At 41.5% G+C, this 20,497-nt stretch overlaps 1 protein-coding gene across 5 annotated transcripts in view; it reads left to right on the top strand.

Annotated features, from left to right (window-relative positions):
* The window catches only part of HACE1 (HECT domain and ankyrin repeat containing E3 ubiquitin protein ligase 1), a 91,805-nt gene that overhangs the window by 53,168 nt on the left and 18,140 nt on the right, over positions 1-20,497 (top strand). For all 5 annotated transcript variants that reach the window (XM_073336880.1, XM_073336881.1, XM_073336879.1 and 2 more), the window contains 5 exons: positions 966-1,077; positions 1,175-1,272; positions 1,472-1,559; positions 3,345-3,494; positions 10,577-10,773. In XM_073336880.1, coding sequence (XP_073192981.1) covers positions 966-1,077; positions 1,175-1,272; positions 1,472-1,559; positions 3,345-3,494; positions 10,577-10,773 — 645 coding nt within the window. The remainder of the gene's footprint in view (positions 1-965; positions 1,078-1,174; positions 1,273-1,471; positions 1,560-3,344; positions 3,495-10,576; positions 10,774-20,497) is intronic.

Below are 20,497 nucleotides of genomic sequence, written 5' to 3'. Positions count from 1 at the left end.
CTTCAGTGCATCTCCCCAAGTCCTGTGTGGAAAGGACTTCAAAGCTTGACGGTGTAACTGGTGAGGCCAGTCCTCCTTGCCTGAACACTTAACCCGCAATGCTGCTTCTGGCATTTTCTCTAAGCGTTCTGTCTGCTGAGATGTGTGAGAGAGCTGCCCACATTTCCCAGAATGCACTGATGCAGATAGCATAGTAAGTGCACATGCATAATTGTATTTTAACTATGGTTGTGAGATAGAAGTGATGTACTGAAAGACAAACACATAACTGGGTCACATGGGTGTCATGAACTGGTTACAAAAGCATGGCTGTACTTGTTGTATGATCAGGGCCTAACTTCGGTCAAAACCAAATCAGACATACTGAATTTCTCTCAAAGCTGAAGAAAATAACTGACTTAAAAAAACCAACCAACCAAAAACCATTCTGAATTTGCTCACTTTTACCGAAGACCTCTTCCATCATCGTATTCGGTAAAGTCCTATTATTGTCTGGTACTATTGATTATGGCCTCTTTAGCATAGGGGATCAATGAGGAATAAGAATGGAAGCATATGCTTGTGTTAATATGTTAAATAGACCATGTGGAGGATAGTTTCAAAGAAAACATTATTCGTGAGAATTCATTATTGAACTTAAAAGTGAGCTAATTGGTTGCAAATGTATTCAATTACAGATCTAATGTTCAAAGTGCCTGGACATAAGCACTTGAATTGTTAAGTGTCGTCTTTTCCAAATACAAAAATGAGCTATACAGAATGTTTGTATATTCTTTTCTCAGGATTAGTGCTTGATTTTGCTTTTAGTTCCTTTGTGAAATCTTGTTGAAATGTCTAATTACTCTTTAATGAAGTCCCTTACTGGAGCTTAATATTTAAAGTGAATTTAACAGAATGCTTTGATTACTAGCCTTGAGTATGATTGACTAATACATTGGGCATTTTTCACCTGTTTTGTTTTGTAGCCCTTTAAAGATCGTTGTGAGTGGTTCTATGAACATTTGCACTCTGGACAGCCAGATTCAGACATGGTGCACAGACCAGTCAATGAAAATGACATCCTGTTGGTTCACAGAGGTATTAGACTACAAGGAGAAGGAGTGCATGTATAAAGTGCGTAATATTTTTGTGATTTTCTTTTAAGATATAAAATTAACTAGTGTTTCATATTTAGATTCTATTTTTAGGAGTAGCTGTGAAGTTGTGTTTAAAGCAAATTGTGCAAAGCTAAAGCAGGGGATTGCGGTGCGATTCCATGGCGAAGAAGGCATGGTGGGTAAAACCTTCATAAACAATTTTTTGATATACATATAAATCATTTATACTAATTCTAACTAAAATTTTAATCTAAATGAAATTTTAACAATACTCTTATACTTTTGCTTAAGAAATATATTTGGTTACTCATTTTGTTAAACTATTTGTAAAATTAAATTTCTTTGTGCTGTATTGTTATCCTTTTGACATGTAGGGTCAAGGTGTGGTACGTGAATGGTTTGATATCTTATCCAATGAGATAGTTAATCCAGATTATGCACTGTTCACCCAGTCAGCTGATGGTATGTTGGTATCTCTTGTTCTTCTAACTTTACATTTTGCTTCAGCAAATGATCATAATCTAAGGAAAAGGTCAGATAAATTATTCATAATGCAAACCGTTATCAATTAAGATATAAAGAACAGAAAAAATCCTTTGCTATTAAAGAAATAGTGTGCACTGTCCATTAACTACAACTGAGAACTAAGCAACTTTTATTAGTTGAAGTGTTGCTGACTGACTTGCCAGTATTGCTCTTTCTTTGGCATGGGTGGAGAAATTCTATTTTAGGTCTTTTTGACTTTCCAGTTTAATCTTCCTGTCTTTTTCTTGGTAGTAAGAAGACATACCTCATGCATCAGCAGCAAAAGGGTGCAGTCTTTCCCCTTGCAGTTACTTGTATGTCTGGGCTGATGCAGGCAGGATATGGGGAGTTTTTCATCACGTCTTGACATCAGCCCCACAACTGGTTTCTGCAGTAAAAACAGCTATTCATCTCCCTGGAATTGCTCTTCAGTGCCTAGCGTCTTGTCTCTTGGGTACCCAACAGATCTTCTAGCTGTAAAGCTTTCTTCAGCAGTAGGGATTGTCTGTCTCACTCCTTCTACCAGTTTCTTAGGAAACTGCAAAGAGAACCCAGCCAGCAAATGTTGCATCCTGAAAGCTGGGAAAAAGGATTTAGGAGGGTGTGTGAGAGAGACTGAACTTTCTGTCACCATGCTTTAATAGATGAAGAGGAGCTGTTAGGCTTTAATCCTGCAAACACTTAAAGTATGTTCAGAACTTTAGCCATGTGAATAGCCATGGAACTGCTTATGTGAGTAAAATGATGCCTGTGCATAAGGATTGTCGGTATTGGGGCTTATATGTAGTAGCTCATTATTACCCTTATGATGAGGGCATAATTCAGAGTCATCCCTGATTGTCTATTAAAATTCCATTTTAACCCATTTCTTTCCTAAATCACTTTAGTCCTGCTGAATGTAGTACAGAAATTACAATATGAATTAGAATATGCTAAAAACAAACACACACAAAAACCAGAACAAATTTTTACTTCAGTGTTTCAGATAATCAAACAAGCTGATTACTTAGGTAGAAGAAAAATAACTTTGAAATAGACCACAGGTAAGTACAGCTACACTTAAGCAAGTTGTTTGGCTCTAATTATAGTCTATTGAACAATGCACGCTAATTCTAAAAGTCTGGAGAACTTGCTTCAACTTTTTATTATGTAGAAAGTTACTGAGAACTTGAAATTACATAATTAAATTTTAATTATACAGAGGAACATTTCCTCCTCCTTTTTCATAGTGTCAGACCTTGCCTATTGTAAGTTGTGCCCAAGTTTTGGCTATGCGTGTTTTATATTCGCTCTAGATGGCCTTTATACTTTAACTCCAAACCAGCAAGAATGTAAATATTTCTGAAAAATATTCAAATTTTTGTAAATTCAGTAGATTGAGGTGAAGAAGGTACACACACTTTGGCCCTGGGAAATGTTGTTTTTGTTTGAAATGTTAAGAATATATATGTGCAGTAAGAAATATCAAAGTTTCAGTTTTAATCAGTAATTACAAGTTTTATCCTGTTTTTTTGCTTTTTGCTTTTTTTGCTTTTGGTCACAATAGATTGCTCTGAAAAGGGGGTAGTGTGGGTGTGTTTTTGTTTTTGTTGTCCTACGAACAAATTGCAACTGTTGAATATATTTGAGAGATTCAAATTACAGTAAAAATTATATAGGCTGCAGTTGTAAGATACAGGCTAAAACTATGACTAAATATAATAGCACCCTTTTGTTTCATAGGAACAACCTTCCAGCCAAACAGCAACTCTTCTGTAAATCCTGATCACTTGAACTACTTTCGATTTGCTGGACAGATCTTGGGTTTAGCTCTGAATCACAGGCAGCTGGTCAACATTTACTTCACAAGGTCATTCTACAAGCATATTCTTGGTATGGTTCTATTAAAATCCTGTTTTAGACAACAAATTCATTTCAGTAAATGATATAAATGATGTGGCTTGGTGGTACAGTTACTTAGGTACTAGGCTTTCATCTTTGGTGACCTATGGTAAAAAATGGTGGATGTGAAAGTAAGTCTTTTTTTGCCTGCATCAGAGTTGTAGCACAATATGTCATGACTGGCATTCTCTGAAGAAAGACTTAGATTGGAATACTAAAGTTGTTGAAAATGGAAGTATACTGGGTACTTCTGTACGGGGAATCTTAGTAGAGCAACTTTTGCGCTATATCAACTGGAGCAAATAGCTCGTCCTTCACTATTAACCAATATATGAAGCTCACTTGTGGATTTTTCTTAAGAAAAAATTACAGTGCCACTGCTATAACCCCTTTCAAGTGTAAATATATAATTAGTGGCCACTGCCACTTTGCATTCGATTGTCTTTTTAAAAGCATTCTTAGTTCAGAGACCAGAAGTACAGGCATTATAGCCAGCAGGTTTATTAGTTTTATCATGTAATAACACCCTGTTGATATTGAAATGGCACGTTCATTCTAAACCTTGTTTTCCAAGGTTTGTAATTTCTTAGATATGTTCTGGTCTGAAATTACTTACGTTCCTTAGCCTAGAAGTATGAGACCTTTCAGGAATTCTGACAAAAATCTCTTCATAGTGGATCCGTGAACTCTAATTCAAACATTCGGGGTTTTAACTTAAAACTCTATCCCTCAGTGAAGGGTGCTTGATTTGATAACTTATGAAAAAGATTGACTAAGAAGTTTTTCCAGTGAATGAAAATAGTTCCCCTCTTGCCCCCCCTCCCCCCGCACTTTGATAAATTTGCAACGTTGTCTTAACTAAGAAACTTGCCAGATCTACGGAAAAAAATCTACTACTCCACTCTTACCATAAACACCCTCATACACACTCAGGTTCTCATCCCATTGCACCAAAGTAAATCTGTATTTTTACCACCACCAATACTAACCATTCCTTCCCCTGACAAATTTATTACTTCTCAGTAGTGGCTCGTTGATGCTGCTGCAGTAGCCTTCTGTCAAGGTTCCTCCCCCACTCTGAACTCTAGGGTACAGATGTGGGACCTGCATGAAAAACCTCCTAAGCTTCTCTTTACCAGCTTAGGTCAAAACTTCCCCAAGGTACAAAATATTCCACCCGTTGTCCTTGGACTGGCCGCTACCACCACCAAACTAATACTGGTTACTGGGGAAGAGCTGTTTGGACGCGTCCTTCCCCCCAAAATACTTCCCCAAACCTTGCACCCCACTTCCTGGACAAGGTTTGGTAAAAAGCCTCACCAATTTGCCTAGGTGACTACAGACCCAGACCCTTGGATCTTAAGAACAATGAACAATCCTCCCAACACTTGCACCCCCCCTTTCCTGGGAAATGTTGGATAAAAAGCCTCACCAATTTGCATAGGTGACCACAGACCCAAATCCTTGGATCTGAGAACAATGAAAAAGCATTCAGTTTTTTACAAGAAGACTTTTAATAAAAATAGAAGTAAATAGAAATAAAGAAATCCCCCCTGTAAAATCAGGATGGTAGATATCTTACAGGGTAATTAGATTCAAAAACATAGAGAACCCCTCTAGGCAAAACCTTAAGTTACTAAAAAGATACACAGACAGAAATAGTTATTCTATTCAGCACAATTCTTTTCTCAGCCATCTAAAGAAATCATAATCTAACACATACCTAGCTAGATTACTTACTAAAAGTTCTAAGACTCCATTCCTGGTCTATCCCCGACAAAGACCAGCATATAGACAGACACACAGACCCTTTGTTTCTCTCCCTCCTCCCAGCTTTTGAAAGTATCTTGTCTCCTCATTGGTCATTTTGGTCAGGTGCCAGCGAGGTTACCTTTAGCTTCTTAACCCTTTACAGGTGAGAGGAGCTTTCCCCTGGCCAGGAGGGATTTCAAAGGGGTTTACCCTTCCCTTTATATTTATGACACCTTCTCACCCTCTTTTTCTTTTCAATGGAACTATTTTTGAGTCATCATTTAGAATGTAAGTTTTGTGTCCTTTCTATAAACTATCCTCTCGGAATCTAACAACTCTTAATAGAAAGGAGATTATTCTTGCTCAAGTTTCCAAAGAATTTCATACCAATTTCTATAGTACCCTTTTGGTTTCACCCACCTTAAATTCTATGGGATTTTTCCATAAGAGTCTCATGGCTGCCATAGCTGCCTCAGCATAACCATGTCCACCATAACCTCAAGTTTTTCTCCCGTGGGAGAACCCTAGTGTCTCAAAGGTTGCCCCAGATGCAACAGCACTGTTCCAGTCCCCAGAAATGTGCTGGAGTTCTGTTCTGTTCTTCTTTAGAAATGGGGAAACTAAGAACTCTGGTGTCTTTGACTCCTCCCTGAGGAAAAAGCACGCATCTGTTCTTCTTTGAGGACCTCTGTGCAGTACCCTTATGGGATATGTTGTCTCTGGCATTGAGCTGCAGAAGAGCCATGAAAAGCAGTGTCCTTTGGGGAGTGCACGAGAAGTCTTGGATGAGGGTGACTTCATTTCCTACTAGGCTCATCTAGTGTCTCAGTGTGCCTACAGCCTGGATAGCCTGGGCTAATTGATGGTGCAGAGACCCCAGCCTCAGTGCAGAGGTTGTCTTATGCAGGACCCAAAATGGGTTTTACTGCTCTGGCATCAGTGCCAGCTTTTTGCCATGGACTTGAGACCAGAATCTCCTTGGTTGCATGCTGGGAATGAATCCTTCACCTAGCACCAAAGACCAAGTTGGCACCACCTTAAAAGTTTCTTTAGCGCCAGTGCTAACACAAGAAGTGCCCATCTTGCCACCCGCTCCTCACATGATGATTTGGCACTCCTTCTGTTCATCTACTGTCTCAGCTCTACAAGGGTTCATTCAGAGGTCCATTCAGGTAAAAGAAAGGAGAAGCAGCACCTCCTCATGAGACACAAAAAAGAAAAGAGGATTTCTTGTGTCTCTCCTATATTCGCTGACACACAACTGCCTCAGAAATTCTCAAATGGTACCACTCTCATCTCTTTTCAAAGCTCCTTTCGAGTTGGACATCTCGGCACCAGTTAACTTGGACTTCTAACCAGTTCAGATCCCAATAATACTTTGGATCTTTCTGTGTCTGAATCTAATAACCACCCTACAGCATGCTTTTCCACTGCTTGACTCTAAACTGAAACTTAATCCTCCAGTCCCAATCAACAGGTGCCTCTGAATATCTATGACCCCTTTGGAGATGAACTTTACAGGGTCCCCAGAATTGATCTCAGGGCACTGGACCTCTTCTCTTGTCTTAGGTCCAGAAGTCATGGAAATCTGCCATAGGCTTTCTTCAGCTGCTCATGTGGCCATACATACAGGACTCTGAAGACCCAGCACTGATTGTGGCACTGGTTCCAATGCCCTATCTGGCACCAGGGCCCCACTTGGCATTGATGCCCTCATAGTACCTATCATTCATCCAGTGCCAAAATAACCTTCCTCATCAGCACTGATGCTGCCACTGAATCCAGTAGATGTGCAGGAGGACCTGCCCATATCTAAGGAATGGGATGAGACTCCTTCAGAGTAACCATCTGAGTCCCCTTCGGAGGAACATACAGATAGTACCTTTCCTGAAGACCAAATTGGTTCCTCATCTGTTTACACTCCAAACAATCAGACTGTTTCAGGGGCTCCTGGGAAGAATGTCAGATACACGTCCGCTGCAAATGGGTCATGGCACCAGAGATATCCAATCCCGTTTGACATATTACAGGTACAGACTAGTGAGGAGTAGTCTCTGCCTCTTATTCTTTGATGGGTTGAGGATGACAGAACTATTTGACTATCTCCTTTTTCTTCCTTGTCTGCGACCAGGTGAGCAGACAGGATGTACAGTCCAGCAAACAATGGACATCAAACAACTTTTTCCAGCCAATTCCCTGGTGGTGTCTGCAGCATTAGAGAAAGTTAGAGGCAACAAAACCTCTCTTTCTGCTCCTGACCGAGGGATGTAAGCTGGATGCTTTTGGCAGGAGAGCCTACATGTCTAGACCTCCCAAATGGCTGATGACTAAACCATCTTGTCCTTCTGCAGTTACACTCTGGGATGCCATGAGCCCCATCTTGGAATCTTGACCGGAGGAACAGAAGGAAGTGGCTAAGTCCTTGGTCACAGATAGTTGTATGCTCACAAGACACTCTTAAGACCAGCATATGGTGCCTCAGACTTGAGTGCAAGGACAATGGCTTAGTTTCTCCTCCTACAGCTTCTGGTGCACGATTACTTTGGATCAGTGGATAGTGAACAGCACTGATGATGGATGCTCCATCCAATTCTGCATCAGGCCACTTCACCATTCTCTCCCATCTCATGAGAGAGTCCTATGGAAGAGGTGGATTCCCTCCTCAAGAAGGGAACCATAAAGGAGTTTCCAGAGGAATACTGTGGTAAAGGATTTTAACACCTTGGTTTCCTGATTCCCAAGAAGAGTGAATGTCTGAGGTCCATTCTGGATCTCACAAACCTCAACAGATACATAAGAACATCTCTTCCATTTCCCTGATTCCCAGGGTCACATAAGGAAGATCAGATTGGACAGAGCAAACATCATAGTAATAGCTGCAACATGGTCTTGTCAGCACTTGTATCCAGATCTCCTGCTGCTGGCCATGGTGCTGCTTTTTCACTGGCTTCTGTCCCCAGACTTCTTGTCTCAACAGCAAGGAAGGACTCTTCATCCTAGCATAGAGACACTCCACTTGTTATCTAACTTCTAAGCTACTTTGGGACTAATGTGAACAGTTCCTGATCTCAATGACCTCAAGCCATTCTCTTACAGCTTTTACTTTGAAATGTTATAAATAAAAATGGCCACTGTTGTCTGGGTGGCTTTGCTATATCTGAAGCTGAAGTTACTTCAATCTTTGAGTTCCTTCTAAACTTAGTCTCAGGATTTAGTAGTCTTCACCTCTCCCTGAAGGTCCATGTGGCACCAATATCTGCTTATCAGAATGTTTTGTTAAGGACAAACCCTTCTTTCACTTTACAGGTTCCTCAAGGGCATATTAAATGTTCCACCCTCTCGCCAATTAGAGAGTCCCTGTCAACATGGAATCTAAATCTTGTCCTAGTAAAGCTATTGGTACGCTCCTTATGAGCCTCTCGCTCAGGCTTCTCTCAAGCATATATCAATCAAAATGGCCTTCTTGATAGCAGAGGTAATTGGTAGGAAGATGAGCAAGTGAGCTTAGTGCTTGGATCACCACTCCACTCTATGCTGTGCTCATAAAGGACAAAATCATCCTGAGGCCGCATCCCAACTTCATGCCTAAGTTAGTCTCAGATTTCCATCATCTTAGTCTATTTCCTTTCTAACACCTCATTCCCACCCAGGGGAAGCAGATACACTAGATATGAGGGTGCTTTACCTGGAAAAAAATTAAGCCCTTTCAATAATCAAATTGGTTATTTGCAGCATGTGGGAGAACCTATTACCAGACACTCTCCACAAGATTACATGTTGCTATGTTCCATATATTACCTTCGCTAGGAAAACAGTGCCTTGTTCGAAGACTCACTCCACAACCATCACCTCAGTGTCAGTGGCCCATCTTAGGCTGGCTTCCCCTGGTGGAGACTTGCAAAGAAGCCATTTGAGAATTCAGTGTACACTTTCACCAGGTGCTTCTCCTTAGACTTAGCATCATGCTCCAATGCCTGGTTTCGTGTAGCAGTTAAATTGTCCATATTTAGCTAAGAACTTCTCACCCACTATCTACCTGGTTGAACCATGCTTGCTAAACTCCCATATGTGAGAAGCATATAGGCTGGTAACTACTGTGGTTAGAGTTAACTCTCTGTATCCATGCTACCCCCCCCCCCCCCTTCCTCTTTGCTGTGGAGTAACATCAGGACACTGTAGTTTGGAAGAAGGAACTGGGGTAATTCCTTATGTAGAGTAAGGTGGTGATGTCACTCATACACAAGAACTCTTGTGCACCTGCCAGTGGATGTAGTTTTGCAAAGTAGCTTGACACCAGGGGTGACACATTGCAGTGAACTGCACAGAGGTAGCTCTTTAATAGTTACTAGTAAGTAATCTCGTTCACATTACTGTGCCGGCAGAGAAGAAAGCTGGAACTAAAAATTAAAGTAATTTCTTTGGCTCTGGCTATGACTGTGTGATAGGCAAGGAGTGACCAGGGCTGAGATTGGAGGAGTTGTTGATCTTCCCTCTTTCTCCAAGGATTCACGGCGGGGGGAAGATGGGGAAGGATCAGGTTAGCAGTGGTGCTTGCAAAATGTAAGCTGTAATTTAGATGTGTATTTGGGAAGGGGGATAAAAATAGGAAATTCTAAAACTTCTTTCTGTACTCAGCTGAGCCTCTAACAACTTTTGCTTTTCAGTCTCTTTACATTATAAAAGCAAATCTGGAAGTTGGTTTAGAGTTTCACAACTTAGTTTTTGTACTAAAAATGATTTGTAGCTAGACCACAATTGTTGCTGAAAGAGCAGCAAGTCTCATAGGAAATTGTAGAAAAAAGAAATCTAAAGAGCCAAGGAAATTAATTTATTCTGAGTATATAAAAGATCTCCATAACTACTTTCTTAGTATTTTTCTTCCAACTACAAACGGCTTTTTAGTGAAAAGAGACATTTTTTAAATATACTAAAGCAACTGGTTTTGTAAAACTTACTGGTTGTAAACACCTGTTGGACTGGTGTATTTTCATGAGGCTGAAGGTGTATGGGGTTGAAAGCCTTGGGCTTCACAGTGAGGCTTGAGTCAGTGTCCCAGGAATGTACACTTGTTGTAGTTTGAGTAAATGGTGTGTAACTTTTTGGTTCACCAGGAGAGTCTATATCAAAGGACATGTTTTACTTTCTATGGCTGTGTCCAAAATACAGAAGATATGGCAAGTTTAAATTCTGCGGTGTATCATGACTATAAATGTTTTTTTATCCTTGCATTATTCCAGTCTCTCTCTAGAGGGCAATCTTCTACCATAGAACAAGCAGGCTAAGGCAAACTGAATATGTGGATTTTGATTTTATTTTCTCAGGTATTCCTGTAAATTATCAGGATGTGGCATCTATTGATCCAGAGTATGCAAAGAACTTGCAGTGGATTTTAGATAATGATATTGGTGATCTTGGGCTGGAACTGACCTTCTCTGTCGAGACTGATGTGTTTGGAGCAATGGAAGAAGTGCCTTTGAAACCAGGGGGTGCAAGTATTCTTGTTACACAAGAAAACAAAGTGAGTGTTCATGTTTATCCAGAAGTTACTGATAAGAACAATTGAACTGACTTATGAGTGAGTAGAAGCATAAATTATGTACTTAAAGTAATCATACCCACAATATTAAAAAGTAGCTGGCAAAATGGTCCGCATTCGTATGTGTCAGTAAATTGGGCCACTCTTCTGAAGAAAGTTCTTTAAACAGCTCTCCGAAATTGTCTGTCTCCTCTTTTGTTGGAGTTTTTATGAAGAAAAACAAGGTAAAACTCAAATGAAGGACTTTTTAGAAGTGACATCATACCTGTATTGCACATGGTCAGGCTCTTGGCGGGGGGGAGGAAGGGGAATATTAACAAGGAACACCTGTGGTGCCTTTCAAAAATACAGCTGTAGGTAATGTTGCTTAAGTGTTGCAAAATTCACTGTTAAACATGGCCTGTTCACTGAGCAGTGGCGTATTTAAGGTATGTTGGGACAGAGAAGTGCAGAGCACCCAAAACTCCATTTGAAGTCGGTAGGAATTGTGCTGCTCAGCTACCCAGACAGTTTGGCCTTATGTTATCATTGAACAAAACATGGTGTGAATTCATTCACTTAATGGAAAGGAATAGGATTTTGAACTAAACTTATTAGGCCTTTCATCTTTCAACAATTCCAGGCATATTTTATGAGCCAAAAACAGAGTTTAACCGTAGAACATTTTGATCTGTGTAAAGTGGAAGCTGACAAACAGAATTATAACTGGGTTAAAATCTGTGTGGTAGCGCAGGTGGGCCTAATATTTAAATACAGTACTAAAGCAAAGTCTGTTTCTGTTCTATGTGCTAAATATTTTGTAAGCAACTTGCTGCTGGTTGTGCTACATAAAAACTAAACCTAAATTAAATATGTACAGTATACCCTGTGGCTATAAACCCTTGAAAATGGAATGGAATAGTGAAATCTAAAGAGAATTTTTTTTGGAAAAGATATAAAGTAATGTAGACTTCTAAAATTTAGTACTGAGATTTGTTTCTTGCACTGCCTACATGAAGAAAGTCATTAGTCTGGTGTGTAATTACCATAACACGGGTTAAAATAGTATCCTTTGCCCAGCTCTTCTTAAAAAAAAAATAGTTCTAAATTATGATATAACTTTCCTTTTTATTGAATTTTGTCCTTTATTCAATAGCTAAAGGCTGCATGGAGAATACACTTCATGTTCAGTATTTGGTAATATGCCTTCATGTTACTGACACTTCAGAAATTTACCATATGTGTTTTCTTCATTAATCTTTCCATATGTATTAAATGGTTGTTTGGTGGTGGTTCTGTTACCAGTACAAGCACACTGTGTATGAATAGATTTAAAAGGAAAACTGTGCTCAGTTTATTCAATGTAGTGATCTGAAAGTTCCCAGGAGAAGCATTTCCAACCATATATAAGTTGTTTAGTATATATGAAAATAGTTTTAATCACAGTTTTATTTGTGACATTGAGAGTCTGGGAGTCCAGCATCGTAGAGTCATATAATCCTTTTCATTGTTAAGCAAACGAGCATCAATATAGTTGGTGTTATAACTTTAACACTTTGCAGAAGAGTAAAGCAGACATTGTTCCAATCAAATTCTGTACTTTCTTTGCACTGGTTCTGACTTCAGCATACGATGTATGTATAGCAGGGATCGGCAACCTTTGGCAACTGGTCCCATCAGAGAAATCTGCTGGCGGGACAGTTTGTTTACCTGCAGCGTCTGCAGGTTCTTCCGATTTGCAGCTCCCACTGGCCGCAGTTCGCTGTTCCAGGCCAATGGGGGCTACGGGAAGAAGTGGCCGGCACATCCCTCAGCCCACACCACTTCCCACAGCCCCCATTGGCCTGGAATAGCGAACTGTGGCCACTGGGAGCCGCGATCGGCCAAACCTGCGGACGCTGCAGGTAAACAAACCATTCCGGCCCGCCAGCAGATTTCCCTGACTGGTTGCATGCCCAAGGTATCCCTGGTATATAGTATTTGTCTAGGTTTTTGTTGGTATGATACTAGGCTGTTATATTGGCAAATGACCACTTGGTGTCATCATTTATTTTAACGTTTTCTTGTTTCTGGGACTTTGACAGTGAATGCTTACATGCATACTCTTCCTTTCTATCAGGGCAGAAATGTCATTCAGATAACTAACATGCATGTTATGAGACTGATTCTCCACTGTCTTGTACCATTCAGAATTGGTTTTCCACCCACTTTGCACAGGTATAAATGACTACACAATGCAAGTCAGTGGAGATTTGGCCCCTTTCTCAATATTCTACATGGATGGAGTCAGGGAACAAATACACTGTTGCTTGTTTCCAGTCTTTTAAATTCTCCTTGTATATATTATAATATTTTAATATAATATAATATATCCTACAATAATTGGTGGTTTCAGTGTTGCCATTATAAAGTCTATCGTCTATTTACAATGCTCTTTTCAATATGAATGAAGTTAGAAATTTGCTAACATGATGTTATCCCTAATCTAATATTTAAATTCTTCTGTTTGACTTACCCTACAAGAATTTTACATATTTTAGTTTGATAGTTTTATGTATATTTGCTTTATAAATATTCTCATACTACTTCAACTACATGCTCAACGCTGACCTGCAGAGATCACCTCTAGAGGTGATATCTCTATTCCCTTATTGTCCGTAGCACCTTTTGATGTTGCTAATTGTTGTGGTGACTTTTGAAATATGGATGTTAGTCCCTTAGGAATGTGGAGATTATCAAACTATTTCATGAGCTTTCTACTGATCTGGGCTAGATACAGTCTAATGATTTAAAAGTCAAAGACTCTGTATCCTATGCCAGTTCTTGGACATACCTATTCATTCAATATTTTCTTAATGACCTGGATTTGTACTGTATAACTTAATGGTTCTGGCAGATTTGAAAAATGCCTGTGCTTTCAAGAGTACCAGCTCATAGAAAACTTTTTTTGCTGGAGTCTGTTGTAGCACACTCTGATAACATGATCTGTCAGTCTAAGCTGAGCTTTGATCATTTACTTGGCCTCAACTGGCCTCAATTACTGTTTTTGTTCTTTCAAGGACATTAATGTTTGAGACTGTCTTGCCAGTTGACTTTCAATATAGAGTAGAGGCGGCATGTGTGAAATTTTTCAAGTTGCTTAATATGTCTGCAGTAAACTGATGTTTCACACCTGTCTAAAAGGGATACTAATAGTGCTGCATTGGGAATTATCAGTTTTAAGTGTTGGATGGTGTGCTGGTTGAGTATCCTATGGCAGTGTCTTCTGAAGGCCTGGCTTGCCTTTTATATTCAACTTGCTATTTCTTGATCCTGCGAACCATCTCTTAAGATAGTACTGCCCAGGTATGTAAAGTTATTCAGTCTTTGGCTTAAACAATAAGTGATGATATTTGCCTGGTGGTTGGTTGGAAGAAGACTTTTTTTTTTTTTCCAGGCTGATGTTGAGTTGAAACTGTTTAGTTGCCTCAGAGAACCTGCCAAGGATAAACTGTAGATCAGTTTCACTATGGCGAAGTGGCGTACAGTCATCCACAAAAAGGGCTTCACATATGAGTTCTTCAAGAATTTTTGTCTTTGCAGTAAGCCTTTGGAAATTGAATAGTTTTCCATCAGTTCCGCACCTTACGTAGATGCCCTTTGGAAGGCTGGTCATTGCGTAATTCAGAACAGCTGCAAAGAGACCAGAAAGGGCCAGTACCAGTACACAGGTTTGCTTCACTCCATTATGTGTGGGAAATTGTTTAAAAGGTCACTATCTGAGAGGACTTGACCACTTGCGCCTTTGTGAAATTGATATATGATGTTGGCAGATTTGGTGGAGCAGCCAAACTTTTCTAGAATTTTGCAGAGGCCATTTCTGCTCATGGTATCGAGTGCTTTTTTTAGATAAATGAAGACAGTATACAGTTCTGTGTTCAGATTTTTTTTTCCTGAATCTCTGTCTCAACAAAAACCATGTCTTTGGTGCCCTGAGCTGAACTAAATCCACAGTGGGTCTCTGGTAGAAACTTCTCTGATACTGTTGTGACAAGCTGATTGAGCAAAATATGGGTGGTGAGAATTTTTCTACTAACAGATAGCAGAGTAATACCCCAGTAGTTACCACAGTCAGATTTGATGCCTTTATTTTTGTATAGTGTAACTGATTGCATCTTTGAAGCCCTGAGGAATTTGCTTGGCTTCCCATCTTTGATGATTTCATGTGGATAGTTGACAGCATTTAGGCCTGCAGGTTTTAAAGATTTCATCTGAAATGTCATCTTTGCCAGATGATTTACCTGACTTCATTTGTTTGATAGCTCTTTGCACTCCTCAATGGTAGGTTTGGGTGATTTCTTCATATATGGGGTCAATTCCTCGAGCACCTGTGGGTTGATAGTAAAGGGTGATTCAGTGGCTCAGTGAAGTGTTGTACTCATCTTTCAGAGATGCCTCATTTGTCCTTGATTAAGATAGATCCACTTGAATTCTTTAGTGGAGCTGGTCCAGATTTTGATGGTCATAAATAGCTTTCAGGAAATCCTAAAACAATGTTATGTTAGTATTGACATAATGCAGTGTTTCTTCTGCTTTCTTTTCCCACCAGTTCTCCTGTAGGAATGAATGCAGTCTTTAACCCTTGGCTTGCAGGTACTTGAATTTATCTTTCTTTAATGTTGTTTTTGTCATTTTGCCAAGACACACACACTATTCTTTTGCTTGAGGATTTTTTCATTGAAACAATCCTGGTGCCATCTTTGATGTATAGCTAGAATATCTTCTGAGCCTTGAAGAATGGCCGATCTTGAATATATTCCACTTTTACAGTACATTATTGGTCGATGGTGTAAGGTTATCAGACTTTTCCATTAAGTCTTCCCTTAGTTTTTCTTGAAGAAATGGATGTCTCAGCTTTGCTATGTTCAATTTTAATTTAATATCTTCAGCCGCATGTAATTTAAAAATGGCTCTGATCATTGTGTGGTGATTCCAGCTGTTCGCCCCTTGCATTGCTCTGGTGATATTAGCGTCCCTTTGCCGTATAATGAATCATTCAGGTGCCAGTGCTTTGATCTCAGATATATATCCAAGATGTTTTATATTTGTCTGCTTGCTTAAATACTGTGTTGGTAATAGAGCTCATGCTCAGCACACTTGCTGAAGTAGGAGACCATTGCTGTTCATTTTTCCAACTCCATTGGTCTTTATTACACCGTTCCAAGTCTTCCTATCTTTTCCTACTCTGGTATTAGTCTCCCACAGGTAAATCTTTCAGTGACTTCAGAAAGCTGTTTCTAATGGCAAAATAAATGCCATAAATCGTTTCTTCCTCTGCTGTTTTTCCCTTTTTCCAAAAGATTAGCCACCTACTAGTTCAGAGATCCCCAAACTTTTGACAGTCCTCCTCCCCCCTCATCCCCCTGCCGTGCGCATCTCCCCGGAGCTGGGAACGGGGACGTGGCTCATGGGACAGGGAGGGGGAAGACGCAGATTGGGTAAGGGGGCCAAGGCTGGGGCCGCAGCTGGTGGGTGGGTCTGGGGCCAGGAGCAGTGGCGAGGCTGGGGACGGAAGTGGAGCAGGAACTGGGTTGTACTGGGGGCCAGAAGCCAGCCCCTGGCCTGGTGCTGCTCTGCTCCTGGCTTTGCCCCGGGCCAGGAATGGAGCTGTGGCTGAGGCTGGGGGTTGGCGGGGAGAGGGGGGACAGGAGCAGAGCCACACTGAGGCTGGTGATGGGGCCAAGGCACAGGGCCGGGAGCCAGGGACAGGACGGGGCTGGATGGCGCTCCCTCCCTGCCTCTGTGTGGGCTGGCCTGGGCCCTGGATTTTCCTCCATGCCCCCCCTGGGGGGGGGCACACCCCACACTTTGGGGACCTCTGTCCTAGTTCCTTTCTGGAGCCTCCTTCTGCAAGTATTCTTTTGCTGAGGGCAGCTATATTGATGCTGCATCTTGCAAGTTCCCTTGCAATTAATAATATACACCTTTCAGGTCTTGATTTGTTATTATCCATTAAAGTCCATATGTTCCATATCCTCATGGTGAGAGCTCTTCTTTTGCTTATAGAATGACCAAGTGTGTGGATGATTCACCAGATATGGTAAACTGTCCAGATTAGAGTTGGGCAGGCAATATTATGGCACTTTTGCTGGCCTCTTCCTTTATGGGGGTGAGCGGTGCTGTCTTAAAAGGGGTTATTCAGTCACCTGGGATGTTGCCTAACATCCTTGGTGCCAAGGATGAAGGTTTGTGACTGACTTCCAGTATGCACCTACACCTGACATTTCACCTCTTGGCATTGCTGGAGGACTTCCTTTCTATGATGTGTAAAAGGCAATTTTGGTCTCTGGGCTGCTGAAATCAAAGACCAGTGGCTTGAAGGGTCATAAAGACTAGGAACTTCATTAGCTACAGTGAATAGCCACTGATGTCTTTTGTGTCTTGTCAAGCGGTGCATATATCATGGAATGTGGCTGCAGTACCTTTCCCTCTGTTGGACCAAAAGGATTCCTCCTCCCTGATCACCAAAGCAGACTTAGTACAGATTCATAGAGTCCAAGTCCAGAAGGGATCATTGTGATCATGTAGTCTGACCTCCTGTATAACACAGGCTGTAGAACTGGATCATATGGTTTTGATTTAAAAATTTTCAGTGATGGACAAGACACCATGACCTTGTTAAGTTTCTTCAGTGGTTAATTACTCTCATTGTACTTTACACCTTATTTTCAGTCTGAATTTGTTTAGCTTCACTTCCAGCCATTGGATCATGGTATACCTTTCTCTGTTAGATTGAAGAGTCCATTCTTAAATATGTTCCCCATGTAGGTACTTAGTCTGTAATCAAGTCACCGTTTAAACTTCTCTTTGTTAAGCTAATAGACTCAAGGAGCTCAGTCACTATGAGGAAGGGTTTTTGATCCTTCAGTGATTCTTGTGGCTTCTCTCTGAAGCCTCTCCAATTTATCAACCACCTTGAATGGTGGATACCAGAACTGGACATGGTATTCCAGCAGATGAGGTAAAATAACCTCTCTGGTCCTACTTGAGATTCCCCTGTTTATTATGCATCCAAGGACTACATTAGCCCTTTTGGCCACAGCGGCACACTGGGAGCTCATGTTCAGCTGATTATCCACCACAATCCCCAAATCCTTTCCCAGGAGAGAGTCTTCCACTATGTAAGGAAATGTTTACATTTAGCCCTGTTAAAGTGCGTATTGTTTGCTTGTGCCCAGTTTACTAAGCGATGTAGATTGTTCTGTATCAGTAACCTGTCCTCTTCATTATTTACCACTCCCCAATTTTTGTGTCGTCTGAAAACTTTATTAGTGATTGACCTTTGTTTTATTCCATGTCGTTCAATAAGAACGTTATAGTAAGGGTCAAGAACTGATCCCTGCGGTACCCCACTAAAAACACACCCACTTGATTATGTCCTATGTACAGATACATTTTGAGACCTATCAGTTAGCCTGATTTTAATTCATTTAACGAGTGACAGGTACATTTTATATCTTTCTATTTTTTTATCAAAATGTCATGTTGGGACTAAGTCAAAGTATACTACATCAACACTATTGCCTTAGTCAAGCAAACCTGTAATCTCATAAGAAAAAGATATCAAGTTAGTTTGATAGACTATTTTCCATGAACCCATGTTTATTTTCCATAAACCCATGTTTCCATAAACCCATATTACCCTTCTTGAATTCTTTCCTGTACCAACTGTTCCACTATCTTGCCCAGGGTCAATGTCAGACAGACAGGCCTATAATTACCTGGGTCATCCTGTTTCTTTTCATATATTGGCACATAATGAGCTTTCTTCCAGTCTACTGGAACTTCCGCGGTATGTTAACTTAACTGAAAATAATCATTACCAATCCAGTGAACTCTTCAGTCAGCTTTTAAGACCCTTGGATGCAGATTGTCTGGAACTGCTGATTTTAAAATGCTTAACTTTAGTAGCTGCTATTTAACATCCTCCTGATATACAAATGAATTTTTTTTATAGCCGTCTTCACTTCCCTGTTAAATCCGTTTTGGTTTTTTGTTTTTTAAAACCATTATGGCCGCCTTCCTCGACTGTGGGATTGTGGCTTTTTGGGCATCTAGAAAAGTGTTCTTAAACCATTCCCAGTCCTATGCATGTTGGAGATTAGCATTTTTTCTCACCAGAGGTGTCTCTCCCCCCATGGGTTCCCTCAACCTGGTTTAGCCTACCATTCAGTGGTGACCTTGGAAGAGACCGGAATCTTAGTTGAAGATGTACTTAAGTAACCCTTCTCCTCTTGCAAGCACTTCACAAACATTTAACTAATCATTCATCTCACATTTACACTGAAAAAAGAATTTCTTCCAATTTTGAAGAGGCTACCAGTTCTTGTTAGGATAAAGTACACCTCTATCCCGATGTAACGCGGTCCGCAGGAGCCAAAAAAATCTTACCGTGTTATATGTGAAACCATGTTCTATGTGAAACCGCGTTATATCGAACTTGCTTTGGCCCCCCTGCTCCTTGTTCCCTGACCGTCCTCTCCAGAGACCCCCGTCCCTAATCACCCCAGGACCCCACCCCATACCCAACCTCCCTGTCCCCTGACTGCCCCGACCCCTATCCACATCCCTGTCCCCTGACAGTCACTCACCGGCAGCGGTGGAAAGCGGAGAAATGTGGCCCCAGCCCGCTGCACTCCGTCAGCTCCCAGCTGTGGCGCTCTGCTTCCCTCCGTTGGTCAGTGCGGGGGGGTTGGGGAAAGGACACCCCCCACACTCACTAGCGGCGCTCAGCTTCCCACTGCAGCTGGGAGCTGGCGGAGTGGAGCGGACTGGGACCGGTCTGCTTCGCTTCCGCTGCTGCCGGGGAGTGCACGGAGGTTGGGGAAAAGACGCCCCCCGCACTCACCTGCGGCGGGAAGTGGAGCGATGCAGCCCCAGCCCGCTGCACTCCTCCAGCTCTCAGCCGCAGCTCTCCACTTCCTGCCGCCGGGGAGTGCAGGGAGGTTGGGGAAAGGATGCCCACCGCACTCATTGGCGGCTGGGAGCGAAGCGCCGTGGCTGGGAGCTGGCAGAGTGGAGAGGGCTGGGGTCGGGCTGCTCCGCTTCCGCTGCTGCCGGTGAGGGTGGGGGGGGGGAGAGATCTCTTCCCCCAAGCTCCCTCCCCCGAGCGACACAGCTGGGGCTGAGGCGAGGGAAGTGGAGCGGGCTGCTCCTGGCCCCCTGCTAATCACCTGGGCCTGCGGGGCCCCCAAAAGTGCACCCCCCAGCTCCCAGATCCTGGGGTGCAGGGGAGGAAGCCTGCTTTACTGTGTTGTATGCAAACCCATGTTATATTGGGGCAGAGGTGTATAAGGGATTTCTCTGAAATTGGGCAGGCTTTCAAAATAGGGATATTTTTAAAATGTCACTTTAGATATCAACTTACAGTAGAACCTCGGAGTTACAAACACCTCGGGAATGGAGGTTGTTTGTAACTCTGAAATGTTTGTAACGCTGAACAAAACATTATGGTGGTTGTTTCAAAAGTTTACAGCTGACCATTGACTTAATTCAGCTTTGAAACTTTACTGTGCAGAAAAAAAAAATGCTGCTTTTAACCATGTTAATTTAAATGAAATCAGCACGAAAACAGTTTCCTTACCTTGACAAATCTTTTTTTACACGTTCCCATTATTTTTTAGTACTTTATGTTTAATACAGTACTGTACTGTATTGCTTTTTTTCTCTGCTGCTGCCTGATTGCGTA

This window comes from Lepidochelys kempii, chromosome 3 (assembly GCF_965140265.1).
Source record: "Lepidochelys kempii isolate rLepKem1 chromosome 3, rLepKem1.hap2, whole genome shotgun sequence".
In the NCBI taxonomy this organism is placed as follows: domain Eukaryota; kingdom Metazoa; phylum Chordata; order Testudines; family Cheloniidae; genus Lepidochelys; species Lepidochelys kempii.
Note: the sequence above shows the minus strand (reverse complement) of the source record. Positions and strands in the feature narration are given on the sequence as shown.